Genomic DNA, 21373 nt, shown 5'->3' with positions numbered 1-21373 from the left:
GAGGCATATACCTTTCCGCGGCTTGACAGAGCGGAGGCTTAGCTGAAAGCAACGTTGATTGACTCCCGCAGCTCCCAATCGTTGTGCTGCCAGGCCGCTCGGAGTCCCACCTCTTATATCCGCGGGCCAATCAGCGGTCGGGTCTCTCCTAGCACTGCGGTAATATGGCTCCTCAGTGAGCGGTCCCGGCTCGGTGCTGCTACCGCCATTAACCCCTTGCTGCTCGGTTGCGGTGGAGGGACCGCGGGGCCGATGCGCAGGCGCCTCTCGCGCTCCCGGGCCGCCGCCCTCCCGTGAGGATGAGCTCGGCCGTCGGCCCCGCCGCGCTACCCGCGGGCTCCAGCAGCCGGGCCCTGCATGTGGAGCTGCCCTCGCAGCAGGTAGCCGGGGTCCGGGCCGCAGAGGGGACCGGGGGCGGGGTGGGTGAGGGGCGTCCGGGGTCCTGGCGGGGAAGGGCCTGGCTGTGTAACGGCGGTGGGGGAGGTGATGGTAGGAGGGTCTCTGGGGTGGGGGGCTGTTGCTGGGGGGGTGAGTGGGGGACGAGAGGAGGCCGGTCACTGGGCTGGGGGGGGCGATGAGGGGTGGTGGCTGTGCTGGGGGGGTGCTAGGGGTAGTGAGTGGGGGACGAGAGGGGGCCGGTCGCTGGGCTGGGGGGGGGCGATGAGGGGTGGTGGCTGTGCTGGGGGGGTGCTAGGGGTAGTGAGTGGGGGATGAGAGGGGGCCGGTCACTGGGCTGGGGGGGGCGATGAGGGGTGGTGGCTGTGCTGGGGGGGTGCTAGGGGTAGTGAGTGGGGGACGAGAGGGGGCCGGTCGCTGGGCTGGGGGGGGCGATGAGGGGTGGTGGCTGTGCTGGGGGGGTGCTGGGGTAGTGAGTGGGGGATGAGAGGGGGCCGGTCGCTGGGCTGGGGGGGGGCGATGAGGGGTGGTGGCTGTGCTGGGGGGGTGCTAGGGGTAGTGAGTGGGGGATGAGAGGGGGCCGGTCGCTGGGCTGGGGGGGGCGATGAGGGGTGGTGGCTGTGCTGGGGGGGTGCTAGGGGTAGTGAGTGGGGGACGAGAGGGGGCCGGTCGCTGGGCTGGGGGGGCGATGGGGGGCGGTGTTACGAGTAGTGAGTGGGGGACGAGAGGGGGCCAGTCGCTGGGCTGGGGGGGCGATGGGGGGCGGTGGCTGGGCTGGGGGGCGGTATTAGGGGTAGTGAGTGGGGGACGAGAGGGGGCCGGTCGCTGGGCTGGGGGGGGCATGGGGGGCGGTGTTAGGGGTAGTGAGTGGGGGACGAGAGGGGGCCGGTCGCTGGGCTGGCGGGGGGCGATGTGGGCCGGTGGCTGTGCTGGGTGAGTGCTAGGGGTAGTGAGTGGGTGCTAGAGGTGGGCATTCCCTAAGGGATTGGTAAGCAGGGAAAATGCTGGTGAGGCAGGTATGCGGGAAGGTCCTTGGGGTACGTGGGGAGGGGGAAGGAAAGGGGAATCCCTGGGGCACTGAGAGGGGCAGGGCAGATTCATTGGGCTGCATAGGTGGCAACATGCAAACAGTTGTTTTTTGAAGGTGTGTGTGGCGTTGCAGCATTTAACTATCTTTTCTGTTTCCAAGACCCCCAAGTTAAGTTGTTTTATGCTTTTTGCAGTGATTGGACAAATATTATTGTTTTAATGTAACCCGGGAAAGAAAAAATCTCTTTCTGGAGTGTCTGTCAGTAAAAATGGTTCCATTACTGCTATTTAAAAAACTGATGAGACTCTGCCCACCTCCTACTCTCTCCTTCCGATTACCCCATCTTTCTTGTTTATTGGTTTGGCTGTTGGTTCACTGGGTGAGCCTTTTAATCTTGAAGAATGTGTTTTAAAACAAGGTTAAGTAAGAAACCCTAACTCCTCTGTTATAATCATATAAATGTTTAGCAGTGTGTATTTAACAAAGCTCCTGCTTTTTTCTCCTGAATACAGATTCTTGTAGCTCATTTATTTAAGAATAACTCAAGGCCTGGTCCACATTTAAAAAAATTAGATCCACCTAGATACGTTGTTCAGGGCTGTGAAAAAATTCACGTGCTGAGCACTGTAGTTAAGTTGGCATAACCCCTGGTGTAGATGTAGCTAAGCTGAAGGAAGAATTCTTCTGTTGACCGAACTAGTGCCTCTATGGCATATCTATGCTTACCAGGGGTCGCCCGCTAAATCGACCATAGATCACTCTCCTGTCGACTCCGGCATGCCACTGTAAGGTAAGTCAACAGGAGAATTTCTCCTGTTGACCCAGCGCGGTGTAGACACCGCAGTAAGTTGACCTAAGCTACATCGACTCCAGCTACGTTATTCATATAGCTGGAGTTGCATAACTTAGGTCTACTTAACCCCGTAGTGTAGACCTGCCCCCAGAGAGGTGAATTAACAACATCAGTGGGGAAAACCCCTTCTGTAGCCTAAGGAAGTGTTTATGCTACAGTGACACAGCTGCAGTGGCTGTACGGTGGACATACCCAGTGGCTCAGAATGTGAGTTGGAGTAGTATAATGTTAGAAGTCAAACTTCAAAAGTCTTACCTTTGTCCGTGTGTATAATTAGCGACTGAGATTATCCTTTTCTGTTTATATAATTTTTTATATATATATATATAATATATAATTTTTTTCTTTGAAGCCCTATCAAATAAGACTTGAATCTGCATCCTCAGAATTGGGTGTGTTACTTTTGCTACAGTTGTCACTGACAGCTAAAGAACAGAGGGGAACTGCATTTCTTAGTTCTATGTGCCTGTAAATAAGTACCTAAGCACGATTCAGAGAACATCAATAGACATCAAAATCAACTGAAGAGAGAACTAGCTCCATTGTAAAACTGCTCCCTGCCAGAAGATCTGGAAGAGACCTAATGAAAAGATATTGATGCTCACATTTTTGGAGGGTCCACTTGTGTGATGGTGGTTAATATTAGAAGGATTAGAGTAGCATCTATGAGCCTGCAGGCCTGTTGTGCTAGGCGTTATACAAGCACGTAAAAGCCATGGTCTGAAGAGCCTACATTCTAAACACACAGGAATTCTATGACAGAGCTTGGAATTGAAACCAAGGCTCCTGAATACTGGTTCAGTGCCTTAACCTTAAGACCAGCCTTCCATCCCCACCATAGTATCTGGCCTTGATGCCCATGGTTTAGACTGAGATGTAAAATGTTTTTCATATGTGGTCAATAACACTCCGCAAATGTCTCCTTCCTTTCCCCCTTAAAAAGTACTAACAATGATAGTAGGCAAGAATGGTGAAACTTTTGAGCCTGTACTGTGTTTTTGGCACATAGGTGAAGGAGCAGTCAATTTTGTTTTTATTGTATAGCTGAAATGTAAATCTAGACAAAAATACAAACAGATACTTATATTTTTAAATGCTTTTCATTTCTCTGTTAATGAGAAATAATATGAAAGTCATTCTGACTTAATAGCTGTATCTTATTCTAATGTTTGTATAACTTGAAAAATCTGAGTGCAATCCCACATAACTCAGGCAAATTTTCTACTGCTAGCACAGAGCGCACACATACACTTACTGATTCATGTTCCAGTACTTGGTGCCTTATTAGAACAGTCAGTGCCACACTTGAACTGTGCAAACAAGAGAAATGGTGACCTGAGTTCAAAGCTATTTATCCCAGTAAAGAAAAAAATGCTTAAATTGTTGCATATACCAAATTTTGTATATGCATGTGTAGTGTTTGCACTATTCGAGGACGTAACTAACCTACAATTCTGTCAAAATGTCAGCTTCTCTTCTTTGGCTAAAGAACAGGATCAGTGAACCTAAAAACTGTAGACACTGACATACTTCCTAATCTGAAAGAAAAGTGGACCATTGAGTTGTCTTCATTCTAGTGGCCGAATGCTTCATCATGCATGGAGCAGCTAGCTGGGGTCAAGAGGGCCATAAGATATCTCTCTAGTCTTGGTACATAACCGCTTGAAACAAGCTTTCTAGTCCTTATTCCTTCCTTCAGACAGCCTATGACAGACTTCTAGGCTTGCAGTACTTGAGCTGGAAGGAGCTGAACAAAAATGCAGTCTTAACATTGGGAGCCAGTCACGCTGCAGTCAAGTGATTTGTTGAAAGTTGCTGTACTAATTACTGATTCTTGATCAAAAGGAACGTAATGTGTAGTTATTTAGAGAGAGGAATGCCGCTTTTCATGGTTTCATCTAGCCTGTGGCCCATTTCTGCTCCTGTTGACATTGCTAAGAATTCTGCCATTGATTTCAGTATGAGGAGGTTTGGAGATCTTAATGAACTGTGGTGGAGATGATAATTGAAGGCCCACAAGTTTTGTCTCTAGTCAATTTTCTTGTTATGTAAACAGCTGCATTAACACTTAGCTTGTAATAAATGTCACACACATATTATATATATATATATATATATATATATATATATATATATATATATATATATATATGATGCAGTCAACTTAAATATCACACTTTTTGAATTTTGAGTAACAGCTTACTGTAATAATTTTCCTCTAGTTTTTCAGCTTTACATTATGCGTTGATGTATTCACTATAGTTCATTTTCTGTTTGTGTGGGTCTTCCTAAAAATTTTCTCTCCCCTATCTGGAGGTCAGTGCATAGTTACTCTAGCTTGTTCTGGGGATCATTGATTAAAGATTGATGTCCCTCTAATTCTATAGCTGTCCCATGATCATTTTTAGAGACTTGCAGTGAACTCTGAAAACAACCACAATAAATGGTCTTCAGGAGGGTTGGGGTAAAGGGTATATTCTTAGATTACAACCGTACATATAAATCAGTATCCTGAAGTTCTTGCCAGGGATTGGGGCTCTCTGTCTCCTCTTTGAATAGTAAATTTCTGGTGACTAGGAGATAGGATTCTTTTTGTAAAACAGTAGAAGGAGTCAGAAGATCTTTAATGTCCATAAAAGCACGGCTCCTGTCTGCTCTGTGAAGTTTTATGTGAAAGACCCCAACACAGTAAGCTACATATTATGTAAGCTGCCTCGTAGGAATGAGGGATGAATTGAACCTTTTGGGATTTAGCTCTCATTCCAAGGTGTCTGATTATATTAAATTTAAAGTTTAGACTACTAAACCATTCCCCTGGATCTTGGGTTCAAACAAACCTTAACAAATTAACATAACTTTTATAAAGCTATGGCTGGAATTCCAGCCCACTGAGTCTATTTTGCTGAGCTGCGGGTTCCCTCAGCGGCCCCATAAATCCAAATACTTGGCTAGATTTCTGGACTCTAATAATAAAATACTAAAATGTGCTAGGCACTTGACAAAAAATCAAATGCAATCCCTAACCTGAAGGGCATACAGTCTGAAGTCAGACGTGACTTACCATATATACTCGTTCATAAGCCGAATTTTTTTTAGTAAAAAAGGGAAGCACCAGAGACGGGGATCGGCTTATGAACGGGTATAGAGAGGGAGAGGTGGGACACAGCCCCTCCCCCCAACGGAGGGAGCAAAGAGAGGTAGCACAGTCAGCAGAGACAGAAGGGAAGAGTCGGGGCCAGAGTCTCTCCACTTCTGGCCACGCTGCTCTCCCCCCAGCCTCCAAAGCAGCTGCAGCTCCGGGGCTGGCAGGCTGCGGCCGTGCCGCCCGGCCCAGCCCAGCCCGCCGGAGCAGGCTGCGGCCAGGTCAGAGACATCCTCCCCAGATAAGGTGGGAAGGGATGGGATGGGGAGAGTGTGGGGGTCCTGGGCTAGGCATGGGGTCATGTGGGGGGTGGTCACAGGGGTTACTCCCCTGACTCCCAGCTTCTTCCCCCCCGCCCCTCCCCCCAAAAAATTTCCCCACCAGTGCTGTCCCGGTCCGTCAGGGTAAGCAGCTGGCATGCCGGGACACTTTGTTTACTTAGGTTTACCTCCGTGCGGACGCTCGAGGTAAACAAACCATCTCAGACCACCAGTGGCTTATCCTGATGGCCCGGGAGCCAAAGTTTGCTGACCCCTGAATTATAGGGTCGGCTTATGAACGGGTTATAAAAATTTTTCTTTTTTACTTATCCATCTTGGGGGGGGGGGTTGGCTTATAAACGAACCGGCTTATGATTGAATATATACGGTAAATGGATATAAGCACAAATTATATTTTAGCAAGGGTTAAAATTCCGCACTCTCTCTTAAGGCATATACATAACTTTTCTCTTCTTGTAAGCAATGTGGCAGAATCAAGATTTTTAGCATGGATATGAAGAGAGATTGCCGGCTTGGTGAATGTCCCTTCTGCTTGAAACAAAAACACAATCTGGAGATGGGAGTGGAAGCAGCTTTTGTCCAAATTTGAGAACAAGTATGTGTGAACCACTAGCTCTATTAACTACAAAGGAATGGCAAAGAGAATCTTTCTATTACGTTATATAATTTTATTAATCAGTAGTAAAAAATATGGAGTAATTCTTTAAACTTTCCTACTAGTTATAGGCCACTGATAGCTTTTGTATAAAAGAGGAAATGAAGTGTTAAACACAACACTAGAGGGGGAAACTGAATGGCTGAAAGGAGACATTTAGTATTTAATTGGGGTTTTCACTTGTCTTGGGCCTGGTATAATTATTTAAGTAAGAGGTATGATTCCCCCCCCCCCCCCCTTCCTCTCCCAATAGTTGTAGAGGTAAAATCCCTAGTATGGACACAGTTATACCGTTAAAGGTGCCTTATATTGGTACTTACTCCCCTTCCTCTTGGGAACAGCTATACTAGTAGAAGGCACCTATAACAGTAGAACTGCATCCACACTAGGACATTATATATCTCTAATTATAGCTAAAGCAGTACAACTTCATCTATAGACAAGGCTTTAAAACTGTTACAATTTGGGACTAGATTGTTGCTGTTTACACAGTGTGCAGTTCTCAATTTTGTTAATCTTGTACTCCCCCAGTCTATTCCTAAGGAGGGTATAGATTGGATGCTTAGCATTGAAGTATGATACACAGCTTAGCACTAGCTGCTAGTATCTTCTAATGATACAAGTGGTTTGATATCTTGATGCTTTCACAGAGTTGCACACAAGCCTTTTTTAAATTACAAGCTAATTATAGTCCCTATATTAGCTACTAAGGAGGAAACTAGGTGATAAACTCCTGTCGGGTGTTCTTTGTCAGCTCTACTCTTGCTTTGTGTCATGACAGCATTTTATCTTTATTTATACAGTTATTAGTAATAACTATGTAGGCATGTGCACACTTTAAAAGCGTACATAATGTAGTGCATGCAGGCTGTTTGTGTGAAATCAGGTGGCTCTTATTAAGACTGAAACTACCTTGCTTTGATCTGGTGATGCAAGCTTGGTATTACAATGAAGTGCATCTATTTACACTTTAAAAGTCTTCCATCTGAGGATCTTAAAGTGCTGTACAGGCATTCATAAACCTGTCAACACCACCCTGTGAAGTAGAGAAATATTACAGGTTGGCTGTGGAGGAGACAAACTTACACACAGAGATGAACTGACTTTCTCAAGCTTGTGGCAGAGTTGGGACTGGAACCCAGGTTCTTCAATTTGGTCCCATTTCCTAACCACTAGTATACTTGCCCCATTGGATCAGAGAACCAAGTTCCTCCTTTGGGCCTTCATCTTGTAAAAAGTAAGCCTTTATATGGGCAAAATAAAAGGAAATTCTTTAGAGAACTAGTTTAATATACTTTTAAAATTTTTCTTGTTGTGGAATTAGAGAAATAAGTATGCCTATCTTTCCTATTTTCAAAAGATTTGGAGGGCAAAATTGATCTGGCTGAGTGCAGGGTTGGGGGCAGATATTATTTAACTTATTGTTGCATTCTTCAGATATCTGCTGTATGTTGGTCAGTTTACCTGGTAAGTTCATCTTATCTGTCACTTCTCATGTAGAATTGTTTTGGGTCCTTATCATTGCAGTGACTACATGATAAATATAGCTGTTGGAGTGATATGGGGAAGGAAGTCAATTGTTTGCTTTATCTTTGTTTCTTTAATTTATTGTAAGTAGTTTTGTTTTCTGAGCATTTGTCCTTTCCACTCCCAATTCATGTAGAGAATGTAATGCTTTATATTTTGAGCCTCTGACTTGTTACATCTAACCCATTAATTTGGGTCTTTAGGATAATAAAGTTCAATGGTTTTCACTGCCCATGATATCTGAAGATCTCCCTATTTCATTTTAGCTGTTCACATGCTGCTATTTGCACAAATTTTAGCTCATTTTATGTGAATGGAATTTCTATGGATCAGTCAGGCTTACTGGATTGATATACACATTAATATTTTGGATGGTATATATGTAAACTGGGGTAGAGGGAAATGCAAATAAATGCTCTGGGATCATATCAACAGGTAGATGTGAATTTTAGTTATGGTCTTGTCTGACTCATTGGTTCTGCACTCTGTTAAAAGGTAGTGTGTGGATTTGTAAGTAATAATTTCTTTGTTGCACATAATTATTTGCTATTGCTGAGCAATTCCCAGCTGCAGTCATCAGTGTTTTGAGACAGAAAACTATCTGTTTTATGCTTGAAAAAAGAGTAATTGTGAATTCAAGTATTTTACAAGGAAAGACCCTGGTGGACAACAGAGTTTGGGTACCTTTTGAGGGAAAGGAAAGATGGTATGTTAAAAAGGCCAAAGCAAAAAACAAGTGTTGTAATGACTGCCTATGAGGAGGTAACTAGTCCTGTTTGGCTTTGAAAATCAGTATTACAGTTCTCCATCAGCATTAGGATTTACATCATCTGCTATAGACCAAGAACGTTGTTTGTTTTGACGTTAACAAATAGACTTTATTTTTCCCTTCACAAATCCCAGTTTAAGCTAATGAAGGGTTCTTCCAGATCCCAAACGTACACAATTATTCTGAAAGAACCCACTTCCAAATGGGCCATCTCAAATACAGAAGTCCTTCTTACCCAAGGGGAGTTTTTCTCCCCCTCCTTCCCCTTTCTCCACATATGAGTTTTGTTAGATGTTATCTTTGAAGCAAACCTCTTGACACATTAATTGGGTAGACCTCTTAGCTGATTGTCCCCAAACTAACAGTATCCCTTACCTTTCACCTTGTGGCAACTCTACAGTAAGGTTTGTGTGTGTGTGTGTGTGTGTGTTTGTTTGTTACAACAGGAATGTCAGTGACAGCTATAGTGAGGTTATTCTAGCCCTATCTTTCAGTTTAGATTTTTTTTCAAGCTTGGTTTCTGCTCAAAACTCAACATCTCTGAAAGTGGAACAAACACTTTTCAGTTGCCTTTAAGTACCAGAAATGGGGAAACATGATTTTCTTATTTAAAAATTGCATCCTACTTTTAAACAGTTCTGCAGCTGAGCAGCTGGGGATTGAAAGATGAAATTGTTAGTGAAAAATCTTTCACTGACAATTAGTTTGTGCTAGTGAAAATAGTTCTTGAATCTGTGCAAAAGACATATGATACATGTGCAGTAAGTCTTCTCCTGTCTTGCTCAATTCCTAAGGGTACAAGCATAAAAACTTAGTGGTACATGCATGCACAGTGTATGTGGCTACATAGAGAAAAATGTAGTAAAAAGTGGGCAGGGGGTGAAAGGCAAGGGCTCTTAAGATGCATAGAACTTAGGGAATGCTGCTTTATGCCCTTTAAGGTTTACAGGAGGGAGTGCCACTTTGATGTATCTTGGGTGTTTTGCAGCTAATAAGTAAGGCTACATTTTAGCCACGGTATTTTTAGTAAAAGTCGTGGACTGATCACAGGCAGTAAACAAAAATTCACTGCCCGTGACCTGTCCGTGACTCTTATTATATACCCCTGACTAAAACTTGGGGGTTGGCGGCCCTGGGGGTGCCTGGGTGCTGGGGGGGTGGCCCTGGAGGCAGTGCGGGTATTGGGCGGGGGGGAGGAGGAGGGTTGGCAGAGCTGGGGCAGGTTCCCTACTCTGCTCTTGGAAAGCAGCGGCCTCTAGCTCCACGTGCTGCCTCCGCTCTGCCCCAAGCCATGGTTCTGCTGCTCCCATTGGAGGCAGCATGTGGCGCTAGGAGCTGAGGGAGGGGAGTTCCTGTCGCCCTTCCGGGGAGCCCCCCCAGGTAAGCACTGTCCTGCACCCCAATCCCCAGCCCTGAGCCCCCTAAACTCCTGCTGCTGGGTGGCAGAGAGGGGCCAAGACTGCCCCAGCAACAGCCAGTGCGACTGGCCCAGAGGCTGCACAGACTGCTCCAGAAGTCACGGAGGTTACAGAAAGTCACAGAATCTGTGACCTCCATGACAAACAAGGAGCTTTACTCATAAGTCTTCCAGAAGAGGGCCTTCATTCCATGTACCTCCTTAAAGTGTGCGAATCAGGGTCTTTCAGTGGTCTTTAGCCACATAGCTCCAAGTTATGGAATTCATATGCATTATTGAGAGTTCTCCTGGCTTGCAAAAGAATTTGCAAGTCTTGGACACTGAAGTTGCTTCCATCTTTAAATAAAAACATTAAAGTTGCATGGCTAAAGGATCAATTTAGGAATTGCAGTGTTAAGGTTGCTCTGTAGCATATGCAAGGTTAAGGATGTGTGCCACATTCTAATGAGACTGTATACCTGTAAGAAGGGTTAGCAGACCCTGTATGTGCTATGGTGGGTCTATTTAAAAACTGTAATGAATTTTGAAAGTATCTATTCTAGTGATATTTCGTACACACAAAACTGAAAATACTGTTGGAACCAGTAATACCTGTAGAACTGGAAATAACTTTTAGGGTTTTCTCATTGTTACTGGCACCATCCTTGTAATACAGTCTTTTTTCCTTTTAGCCATCCATTATTACAGGGGTTGGCAACCTTTGGCACGCGGCCCATCAGGGTAATCTGCTGGCGGGCCGTGAGACATTTTGTTTGTTGACCATGCGCATGCATGGCTCCCAGCAGCTCCCAGTGTCGGTGGTTCCCTGTTCCCGACTAGTGGGAGCTGCGGGAAGCGAGGCTGCCGTTTCCAGCAGCTCCCATTGGCTGGGAACGACGAACCGCGTCCACTGGGAGCTGCGGGGAGCCGTGCCTGCGGACGGTCAACGTAAGCAAAATGTCTCACGGCCCGCCAGCAGATTACCTTGACAGGCCACGTGCCAAAGGTTGTCAACCTCTGCATTATTACTTTCACCTTACCAGGGTTAAGCCTTGGCCAAATTGATCTCAAATCCATTTTGGATCCTCAGCACGGTATCTTGGCTTTCCCAAGCTATCTGGGTTCAATTGGAAAGGAGGTGTAGAAGTGCTTGTGAGCGTGCTGATGGGGCTGCAGTTCCATCAGATTTGCTGTCTTCTCCAGTGGCTTCTATTGCACACTGGAGAGAAGGGGTGACAAAACCCCACAAGAACACCTTTGGTACATGACTAGTTAACCAGTATGTCCTTCAGGATCTCTGCTCAAATGGTTCTGCTCTTGAGCAGTCCACAGTTGTGTTTAAAATTTCATGATCAGCTGTGTCATTGGGATTCAAGTAAGTAAAAATGTGAATAACATCTGTGTTCCCAATTTGCTGTATTTAAACTAGGCACGGATTATAATTAAGGCCTTATTTACATTGTGGCAAGCTGGGGAATCAGTACAATATTAAAAGTTAAATATTAGTCAAATTATTGGACTCTGCTAAATTTTCAATCTTCAGAAGGCTGCAAATGTTTTGACAACATACAAGTGCATTGAAGGGATTGTGGGGAAGCGGGAGGCTTGGCATCTGGATAAGGACAGCTAGTACTGTTGACACACAGGAGGTTGTGGGAGGCCACTTGGGACTGTGGAATAAGCTTATTAACTGGCTGTTTCTGCTAAAATGGTTAACAGTGACCTAGTTCACAATGTAGTCATTAGTTTCCCCATTGTCATGAATAGGGGCAGTGTGTACCTCTCATCTACTTAAGGTAGTCTGCAAATGTGAAGACGTTGCACTGGTTGCATTTGGTTCAGATTTAAAAGGCTTTCTTTGGCATCCTAAGGGCTACAATAATTTGAGACCCATTCTATGGCTACAGAAAACATAGGGGCCAAATTATGACAAGTATTAAGTGATCTGATTAACGAGCTAAATGTTCTTGTTGCAGGGTTAGTTTGTGAAGTTTGAAACTTCAGCCACACCTACTACAGCTGTTTAATATATCAATATGCACATTAGTTCACTGTTTGCACTCTTCCCTCAACTCCAAAACAGTTGGAAGGATTTTGCTCATTTTTTCCACCTTTCACCTTTGGGCATGGCCTAAACATGAAAACTTTCAGCCCAAAATATGAAAGTTCTGGAAAACTATGGACAAACAGGATTATAATGGAAACAGTTTCACACACTAAACCATAGCATGCATGGTCAGCACTCATTGTTTTAAAGGAATTGTAAAGGATCCCCTGTCAGTAAAACATAGTAACCAAAGTGGACTGATGGGAACATTCTCAACATTTACAGATAAAGTAGGGTTACCATACGTCCGGTTTTTCCCGGACATGTCCGGCTTTTTGGTAATCAAACCCCCGTCCGGGGGGAATTTCCAAAAAGCCGAACATGTCCGGGAAAAATACTCCCTGGCTTACCTTAGAGTGGGCGCCGGGGGCTGCTGTGCTCCCTGACTCCTGGGCTCTGTAAGAGCTGAGCGCTACCGGCTTCGGGCAGCCCTCATGCCTCTGGACCCTGCACCCCCAGCCAGGCACTTCCCCTCCCGGGCTCCGGGGGCGCAGGGTCCAGAGGCATGGGGGCTGCCCGAAGCCAGTAGCGCTCGGGCAGCTCGGCGCTTACAGAGCCCAGGAGTTCAGGGAGCACAGCAGCCGGAGCCCGGGAGGGGAAGTGCCCGGCTGGGGGCGCAGGATCCGGAGGCATGGGGGCTGCCCGAAGCCCGAGCGCTACCGGCTTCACGGTTTGTCGGGCAGCCTCCAGACCCTGCGCCCCTGGCTGGGCGCTTCCCCTCCCGGGCTCCAGCTGCGCTGGGGAAGCGCCGGCCGGGGGCGCAGGGTCTGGGGGCTGCCCAGCAAACCGTGAAGCCAGTAGCGCTCGGGCAGCCCTTTTCGCGTGGCTGGGAGGGAGGAGGGGGGAATGCGGGGTGCTCAGGGGAGGGGGCGGAGTTAGGGCGGGGACTTTGGGGAAGGGGTGGAGTTGGGGCAGGGCCGGGGGTGGGGAAGGGGCGGGGGCAGGGCCCTGTCGAGTGTCCTTTATTTTTTTTATTTTTTAAATATGGTAACCCTAGATAAACCGATACCCCCTCACCTTTGTCTTTAAAAAAGATGAGGTCAGATGAGGTTTAAAAAACATAGGGCACAGGATTCAGAAGTGAATTATGAAATAAAATCTCAAGATGTCTCTTAAAAGTGAGGAGAGATGGAACTGAGAGAGTGGTCAAGATTGAATAAGTTCAACCCAGTAAGTCTCACCACAGTAAGTTTGACTGCTTCAAATCATCAGGTAGTTGTGAGAACCCTAAATGATGGGTTGTATTGTGGGACAGGTAACAGGGTAAAGCTCAAGGATAAGTCCAGGATTTATACATTTAAGTTAGCAGCATTAGTTTAAAAGCCCTTATCTATGTAGGAAGATTATACAGGTATAATCTCTTTGTGGACACTTATTTTGGTATGAGTGGGTGGTTTTTTTGGTTTGTTTGTTTGTTTGTTTGTTTAGCTTAAACACCTTCCCAAGTGACATGGTAAACTGAAGAAAGGCACTTAAATCCGTAGAACCTCCTCCTTCCCCAATGTAACTATTGGTTTCATTTCACAGCATAAGCTATTGTGAATAAAACTCTCCTGAATCTTTCAGTTGGCTCTGTGTGGGTTGAATTTCTGCTCCATTAATCAGTGGAGTTCCGGAATCTGCCCATGCAAATCCAGTTGTGGGAGTAGCCCCTTTGTCGATCATCTGTTAATGTTTCAAGGGGTGTTGCAGACATATCTCCAATGCCTTCCCTGTACTGATCTATAAGGCAGCTAGCCTCTGCTGGATCAACTATAAGCCAATTAATGACAGCTTGAGAGGGCAGACAGGATTAGTTGACACACACAATTTTAAAATTGCAACTGCATAATAAAACACACAGAACCTTTATCCTCATCATTCACATTGTTGTCTTGGATTGCAAACTCCTTGAGGAAAGAGCAGTGTGTATAACCATTCATCATTCGCACTGGTGTCAAGTTGGACTGTGTCATTGCTCCAACACTCTTCTCTATTTATCTTTCTGTGATCCTGATTCTCATCTGCAACCACCTTCCTGATGGAATTGGGATTGAGTATCATATGGATGGCCAACTCCTCATTCTCCAACATCTCCAAACAAAAGCTAAGATCACAAGAATTGGCATCACTGATCGGTATGCAGATGACTGCATCATCCTTTCACACACACAGGCTGACCTGCAAAGCACTTTAAATCCTTTTGCAGATGCCCATCTCAGGCTAGGTCTACACTACAGCGGGGGGTCGACCTAAGATACGCAACTTCAGCTACGTGAATAGCGTAGCTGAAGTGGCGTATTTTAGGTCGACTTACCTGGCTGTGAGGACGGCGGCAAGTCGACCGCTGCCGCGCCGCCGTCGACTCCGCTGCCGCCTCTTGCCGCGGTGGATTTCCGGAGTCGACGGCAGAGCGATCAGGGATCGATTTTATCGCGTCTTCACTAGACGCGATAAGTCGATCCCCGATAGACCGATTGCTACCCACCGATCCGGCGGGTAGTGAAGACGTGCCCTCAATCTGGGTCTCTCAACATTGAGAAAACCAAGGTACCCTGCCAGCTCTCATCTGCACAAACTACTCTTCGTACTCCACAAATCACCATTTTCCATACTTTGGCAGCCACCTCTCCCAAACAGCCAGCATTGACACAGAAATCGAATACTGGATCCCCTGTGCCAGCACATCCTTTGGAAGACTACTCAAACGAGTCTTCAATGACAGAGATCTGCAAACAGGCACCAAGATCTTGGTTTACAAGGCAGCTGTCATCGCCACCCTTCTCTATGGGTGTGAGACCTGTGTAACCTACAGATGACATCTCAAGTGGCTGGAATGGTTCCAGCAGCGGTGCCTCAGGAAGATTCTCAGGATCAGCTGGGAAGATTAATGCACTAATATCAGCGTTCTCTCTGCAGCCAACATTAGCAGTGTAGAACCACAGGTCATGAAACACCAACGCTGCTGGGGGCTGGCCACTGTATGTATGCCTGACTCCTGGAGCAAGTACTCTTCTCTCAGTTAAGTCAGGGAAGAAGGGCTTGCAGAGGGCAAAGACATACTGAAAGTACACCTTAAAAAGGGAAACATCAACTCAACAAACAGGGAGGACTTGGCATAGAATAAAACACAGTGGCGCCACACTGTACACCAAGCCACAACCCACTTTGAAGAGAACAGGTGTGCTCATGAGACAGAGAAGTGACAAAGGCGGAAAGAAAGGGCCCAACACTCCAGCCAACAACCATGTCTGCAGGGCACCAATTGGGCTCCTCTGCCACCTAAAAAACCATCAATGAACCCCCTTGGCAGACATCAGCCTCACCTCGAGGAATAGCCAAAGAAGAGAGTGTCTAGCACAAGATGCATCAATTCGGAGGTCTTACTGCTACTGTGATATAAATATTTTGCTGAAAAACAATCCATGATGATCAGTTGCTGCATGGTCTGACAAGACAAAACATCTAACTGAGCTTAATCTAAAACTTGAAGAGGGATCATCATAGCAAAGGCTTGCTCCTCTCCACATGAGAAGTGGCCAGCCGCCAAGCCTGTCCTATCATTAGCCATGTTAGTGGCATGGGTTCCTTGATTTATACCTCAGGAAGATTGAGGTATGCCAGCTGCTAACAGGTTAGGTCTCTGAATTAGATCCATATAGGAGGCAGAACTTTTTTCACCTTGGCAGTATTCCAGCAGTGACTTATGCATATTTATTTTGTTCTGGAATATTATATCATTAAAGGGGATAGAGTTCAGTGGTTAAAACAGAGTAGGAATTGTGACTACTGACTTCTGTTCCAAGTTCTGCCACACTGTCTGATCCTGGGAAAATCACTACACCTACTGGTACCTGAATTTACCTGCCTGCAATTTGGAACTAGACTCCTTCCGCTCTACACTTAAGGTTCAGAAAGTTCTTGTGAAGTAGGGGTATTGCCAAGTCATTTGAGATCATCTGATGAAAGTGCAAAATATCAACAGGAACACTGATAAAAATATTTTTTCTATGCCTTGTGTTAAGCTTCCTTGTTTATGGCTTCCATGATAATACTGGAAAGACTTTTAATGGTAGAACTAACAAATAACTCATCAGAATTTGAAGGAGAATCAAGCACTTTATAAACAAAAAACAAAATCTGACTTTTGAAAGAATCTCATCAGTACCGCACCCTTGGATGTTCTGTAAAACTTCTAGAAGTTTTGTGTAGACACACTAGCTTTAAATTCCATTAACAATATTGTAACTGCAGAACTAGGCAGCAAAACTTGGTGGCATAACTTTTCTGCTCCTCATTTTTGATGGCTTTCAGAACTTCAACAAGATTCTGTAAAGCTCTTTGGAATACTTGAAGTATGAAAGATAGGACATAATGTTGTAATTAAGGATTTCTCATACACCGTTCAGGATTTGTTTTTCTCAATAGTGGGGTTTGTGTGATGTGGCCACTTAGCTCTCTATTTCCTTCAGGACAACTTGCTTCAGATAGATCACCAAAGCTACCGTATGGGAATCAATCCACTTACTTCCAACCGGAGCTAGAGTTGAACCAAATGATCGAAAGTCCAGGTCTCATTTTTAATTTCCCCATCTCAACTAGTTCCCTGCAAAGTGCAGTGGGCTAGGACAAATATAGTACTCAAAATAACTTTTCCATGTATTATGTTGGTCACAAAAGCCTGGAGGTAGGCTACTAAAATTTGCACTTCAGCCCATTATGCTAAAATTCTAATAATCAGAGATCTGCTATCTATACCATCATCTGCAATATGCCATGGAGGCTAAGAAATGTGCCTCTTGTCACTTATTAAAGGAACACATCAGTTGGAATAATGTTTTGATATGTAGAAAACAATAGCATTGACATTCCAAAAAGAATCACTGTAAACTAGAGTAACTTCTTGTGAGAAGACTGTTATTGGGATGTCTCATGCCTTGTGTTTCAAATCCTGTCCCCCCTATAGTTCTGACAGTAATCTGTCAATTGATTATGGTGGAGTGCATAGCATCTAGGAACTCTATATATGCATCTCTTTTTATCTAATTTATATAAAAAGAAAATTTGATCTGGTTGTAAACATAGCTGGCCTATGTTTTAATCATGTGACTGTTGCTATTTCCATAACCTTCCTTCCATACTCATTGTCATAGATTGTGAGCTCTCTGGAATAGGGACAGTTGTCTTTCTCTGTATAGCACCTAGTTCAATTGGACTGTAGTTCTGATAGAGGCTTTTAGATACTACTGTATAACAGAAGGGAATAGATGCCAGATATAAGTTCAGATTTACCCAGTTTTTTTAATACGTTGTTGTGTTGGAGGGAATGATACAAGTTTTTATAAATATCCTGTTGATGCTCCCGCAGTCCCTTTTTGCTAGCAATGTTGGCTTTACTTTGCCATAGACTTCAGGTTGAGAAACCATTATCCAACTTAATCATGTAAAACTGATTACTCAGGAAAATATTGAGTAATTTAAAAACATTTTTAAAGCCACGATGAAAAATAGGATTATTTATTTCCTCTTTGCTCATTTTGTTTGACTTAAAGGTTCTGTCAGCTCTTTTTCACAGTATTTAAGCTATTGTTTTCAACTGTTTTTCGACTTCAGAGGGATTCTGTTTTAAAAAAAAAAAATCTTTAAAGTCTTTTTTTTTTTTTTTTTTAAATGTGAAAGCACAATGCTTAGCTACAGTAAAACTCTTCATGCGCGCAGAACTGCTTGTGTGGCATTTATACATGTTCATTTTTTTTAGTAGAAGGTTAGAAATAAGCTATGTAAATAGTTAACAAAACTTGCAAAAAAAGTCTGTCTGAGCTAACAAGTGGTCATCCTCTAAATAGTGCTTATTCTCCTGCAGTGGATCCTTTTTTTCTTTGGCTGTCTCTAAGCAGGGTCCCCTAGAAAAGTGTTTCTCAACCTTTTTTAATTTGTGGGCCCCTTTGGAAATTTCATATGGAGGTGCAGATCCCTTTGGAAATCGATTTGTCTGTGTGTGTGTGTATATATAGTTGAATTCTGTTCAGTTTTCAGTTTGTCTTTTGCGGACCCCTTAGACCTAGTCCGTGGACCCCTATGGGTCTGCAGACCACAGGTTGAGAACCACTGCCCTAGGGACAAGAGGGACAGTGACTCCATTGATAAAATTATCAGTTGATGGAAATAAAGTCCTGCTGTTTTGGAAAACTACATCATGCACCCAAGCCAGCACATCCCATGTTAGTGTCCATAAACCTGCCTCTCTGATTGACTAGGACCTGCATAATGATGGAGTAGTGACCTTTTCAGTGTATGTGCCCATAGTTTACCCACCACAAGGAGCACGTGAGTCCCATGGATGGCCCTGGTGCAGTTTGGACAGCCTGTATTTTTAAAACCAGCAGTTATTTCAGGGACATGGTTAATGCACACCACCTTTTGGTGAAGCAATCAGGACTGTGATTTAAAAACCTCATTACCACAACCCCAACAGTGCACTTGCAACACCAAATTGGTTAGCTACAGACTTGTAATAGTCTGGGGTAGACAGCTTCTGGATGGCTATGGCAATCTGCTTCTGGACGATACACCCTCCCTCATGCATAATAATAATAATAATAATAATAATAATGTCCTGATGCTGGAGGATTCAGACAAGCTACTCACAAAGCTCCAGGAATGTCTGCTGCTTTGTGCAAAAGTTCTGGAGCCACTGTTGCATATCCCAAGTCTGCATGATGTGATCCTATCAATTTATGCTTGTGACTCTAATCCAAAAGCACTGGTCTACCTATGGGGAATCTGCAGTTATGGCAACAGGCAGGAGGAGCATCTGCCAGGTCTGTACCACCTTGTGTAGCACAGTTAGGAGACCCAGGTTCAGCAATTGGAGATCCAGATTTACAATGCAGTTTGGACACTGAAGCGCAGGCTTGGAAACACCAAGTCCACAGGCACAGGTCCTCCAGATCTGTGTTTACAGTGCAGGCATACTCTGAGTTGCCTGATATTGCTCCATGGATTATTTCTTGTTAATGCTTCTTAGTATCTCCATGTGACAGTTGGGGCCTGCTGTTGGTCTTATTGACAGTGGGGAGACCAACTTTTAGCCATCACCATTTTTCTATTAGATGTCACGTTCTCCAATGTCTGTGCAGTCAAGGACTTGTAGGTTATTTGTTTAAACTGCTCTGGTGGGAGGTGTATGTTGGAAGAATTAGGACAGTCTTTTGGAAGGCACAATGAGAAATTTAGAATCAAAACTACACCATGGGCATAGAGAAGGCTTCTGAAATGTGGTGTGCTAAGGGCTCAAACCTGATCTTGAATATGCACGTTTGTATACCTTTTTATTGGGTTAAAAACTGCTTGCTTTAGAGAGCTGAAGTATCAGTTGATTTGGTGTAAAATGAAAAACTCTTAACTTTGTATTATGGGTGCTTGTGAATCACTACAGTTTATTTAAAATCAGAAGCACAGCCTGCTTGTAATACTACCAGTAGCTTCTGTTTCACATACTGCAAGAACTGTCCTAGCTTTGATTTTTTGGAGTAGTAGTTCATAAGTATAGGATGACTGTTCACTCCATTGACTTTTAGTGTAGGTGAGGTATTAAAAGATAAGAAATACATTAAAACTGACACACTACAGTGTAACAGTGATGGGGAGTCCATACAAGTATTGAGGGAGAACTTCCTTGCTCTTTCCTTAATTTGTCCTTCTAAACTTGTATTTTTGCATGAGACTCAAAGTAAGTGATGGCTTCCCGTATATTCTGCAATATTAATATTAAGAGCTAAAGACCACTGTCTTCTGGTTCAGATTCACGATATGGCCCGTCTTAAAACTACTTAAGAATTTGTTTTCCTGATTCTAAATATTTTGTATTAAATCTCTTATTTGTTGCTGAGAAACTAAAATAAACTGAAAAGTTGTTCCTGTTAAACAGTGTTAATAAGAAGCTCAGTCTGTGTCTCAAACAGGCATACGGGCATATGAAATAGGTTGAGAGGATGAGGAACTGTAAAGTGAATCTAGTCAAGAGGAATATTTGTACACATTGTACATTGAATACATAATGAACTACTAGCAAACAGACTTCTTTGAAATATACAAGGGATCCAGTGAAAATTTTTACAAGGGTTGAGGATCAAGTGGCAGCTGCTTAGAGCTGTACACTTAAAATTGGGCCATGAAGTGTTTAGCTATGTGGCATGTGTGTGTGTTTTTGTTTGGTTTTTTTTGTTTCCAAAAAATGTACTTGGTTAAAATGACTGCTTCTGGGGAAAAGGTTTTGTGACTTGAGTGTGACTGGAGACTGTAAAATTTTGTACATTGTGATAAAAATGGTTGGGCACGAAGGTCAGACTTCTAGAGCTTAGCGTGTTGTGAAAATGAGAAGCTTGTTCACAAATGTGAACCGTGCTCGGTCTTGAAAGCAAACTATCGGATAACCTTGGCCCAAAATCTAGGATTAAGACACAGATTTTATTGGAACCTGATATGGTACAATATTCAAATAGTTCCATGAAATCATTAAAAAAAAAAAAAGTTTATTTACTTTAGCTTGGAGGTAACATTTTCTGGAGTACTTGAACCACAAACAACATATAGTACTAGTTAGAGAAACAAACTGAAAGTGACCATAAGTGATGCAATCTGTCATTTCATTCAATATGGACAGTGGTTAGTCATTTCCTCTTAGCTTGGACAAAATCAATAAATGCTGAAAAGTAAACTTTATTTTTCATATAAAAAGTTTAGCCAACCCAATGAGAAATTTCTTGAGCCTGTTTCACTAATTATCCATCATTACAGGGAAGTCTGTCTTCCTAGAATGAGATTAATGTGTTTTTGTTTAAGAATATGGCAATATAGCTTTCACAGTGCAGTTCTGGTTGCCCCATCTAAAAAAAGAAATATTAGAATTGGACAAAGTACAGAGATGGGCAACAAAGGTGTATGGAAGCTGTTCTATACCCCTAAATGAGAGACACAAAGACTGGGAATGTTCACCTTGGAAAAGAGATGACTGGGGAGGGGATATGACTAAGGTCTAAAATATCATGAATGGTGTGGAGAAAGTGACTAAGGAAGTGTTATTTACCCCTTTACATAACACGAGACCCAGGGGTCATCCAATGAAATTAGTAGGCAGCAGGTCTAAAGCAAACATAAAGAAGTACTTCTTTCCACAATGCACAGTCAATCTGTGGAACTCGTTGGATATTCTGAAGGCCAAAAGTATATACTCGTT

The 21373-nt window shown here is 43.9% G+C and overlaps 1 protein-coding gene across 1 annotated transcript in view; it reads left to right on the top strand.

Moving 5' to 3' along the window:
* Nucleotides 1-299: 299 nt before the first annotated feature.
* Nucleotides 300-21373, top strand: part of UVRAG (UV radiation resistance associated) — a 149078-nt gene continuing 128004 nt past the window's right edge. Inside the window, exon 1 of the mRNA XM_065417462.1 lies at nucleotides 300-380. Coding sequence (XP_065273534.1) covers nucleotides 300-380 — 81 coding nt within the window. The remainder of the gene's footprint in view (nucleotides 381-21373) is intronic.

This window comes from Emys orbicularis, chromosome 1 (genome assembly GCF_028017835.1).
Source record: "Emys orbicularis isolate rEmyOrb1 chromosome 1, rEmyOrb1.hap1, whole genome shotgun sequence".
Classification (NCBI taxonomy): Eukaryota; Metazoa; Chordata; order Testudines; family Emydidae; genus Emys; species Emys orbicularis.
Note: the sequence above shows the minus strand (reverse complement) of the source record. Positions and strands in the feature narration are given on the sequence as shown.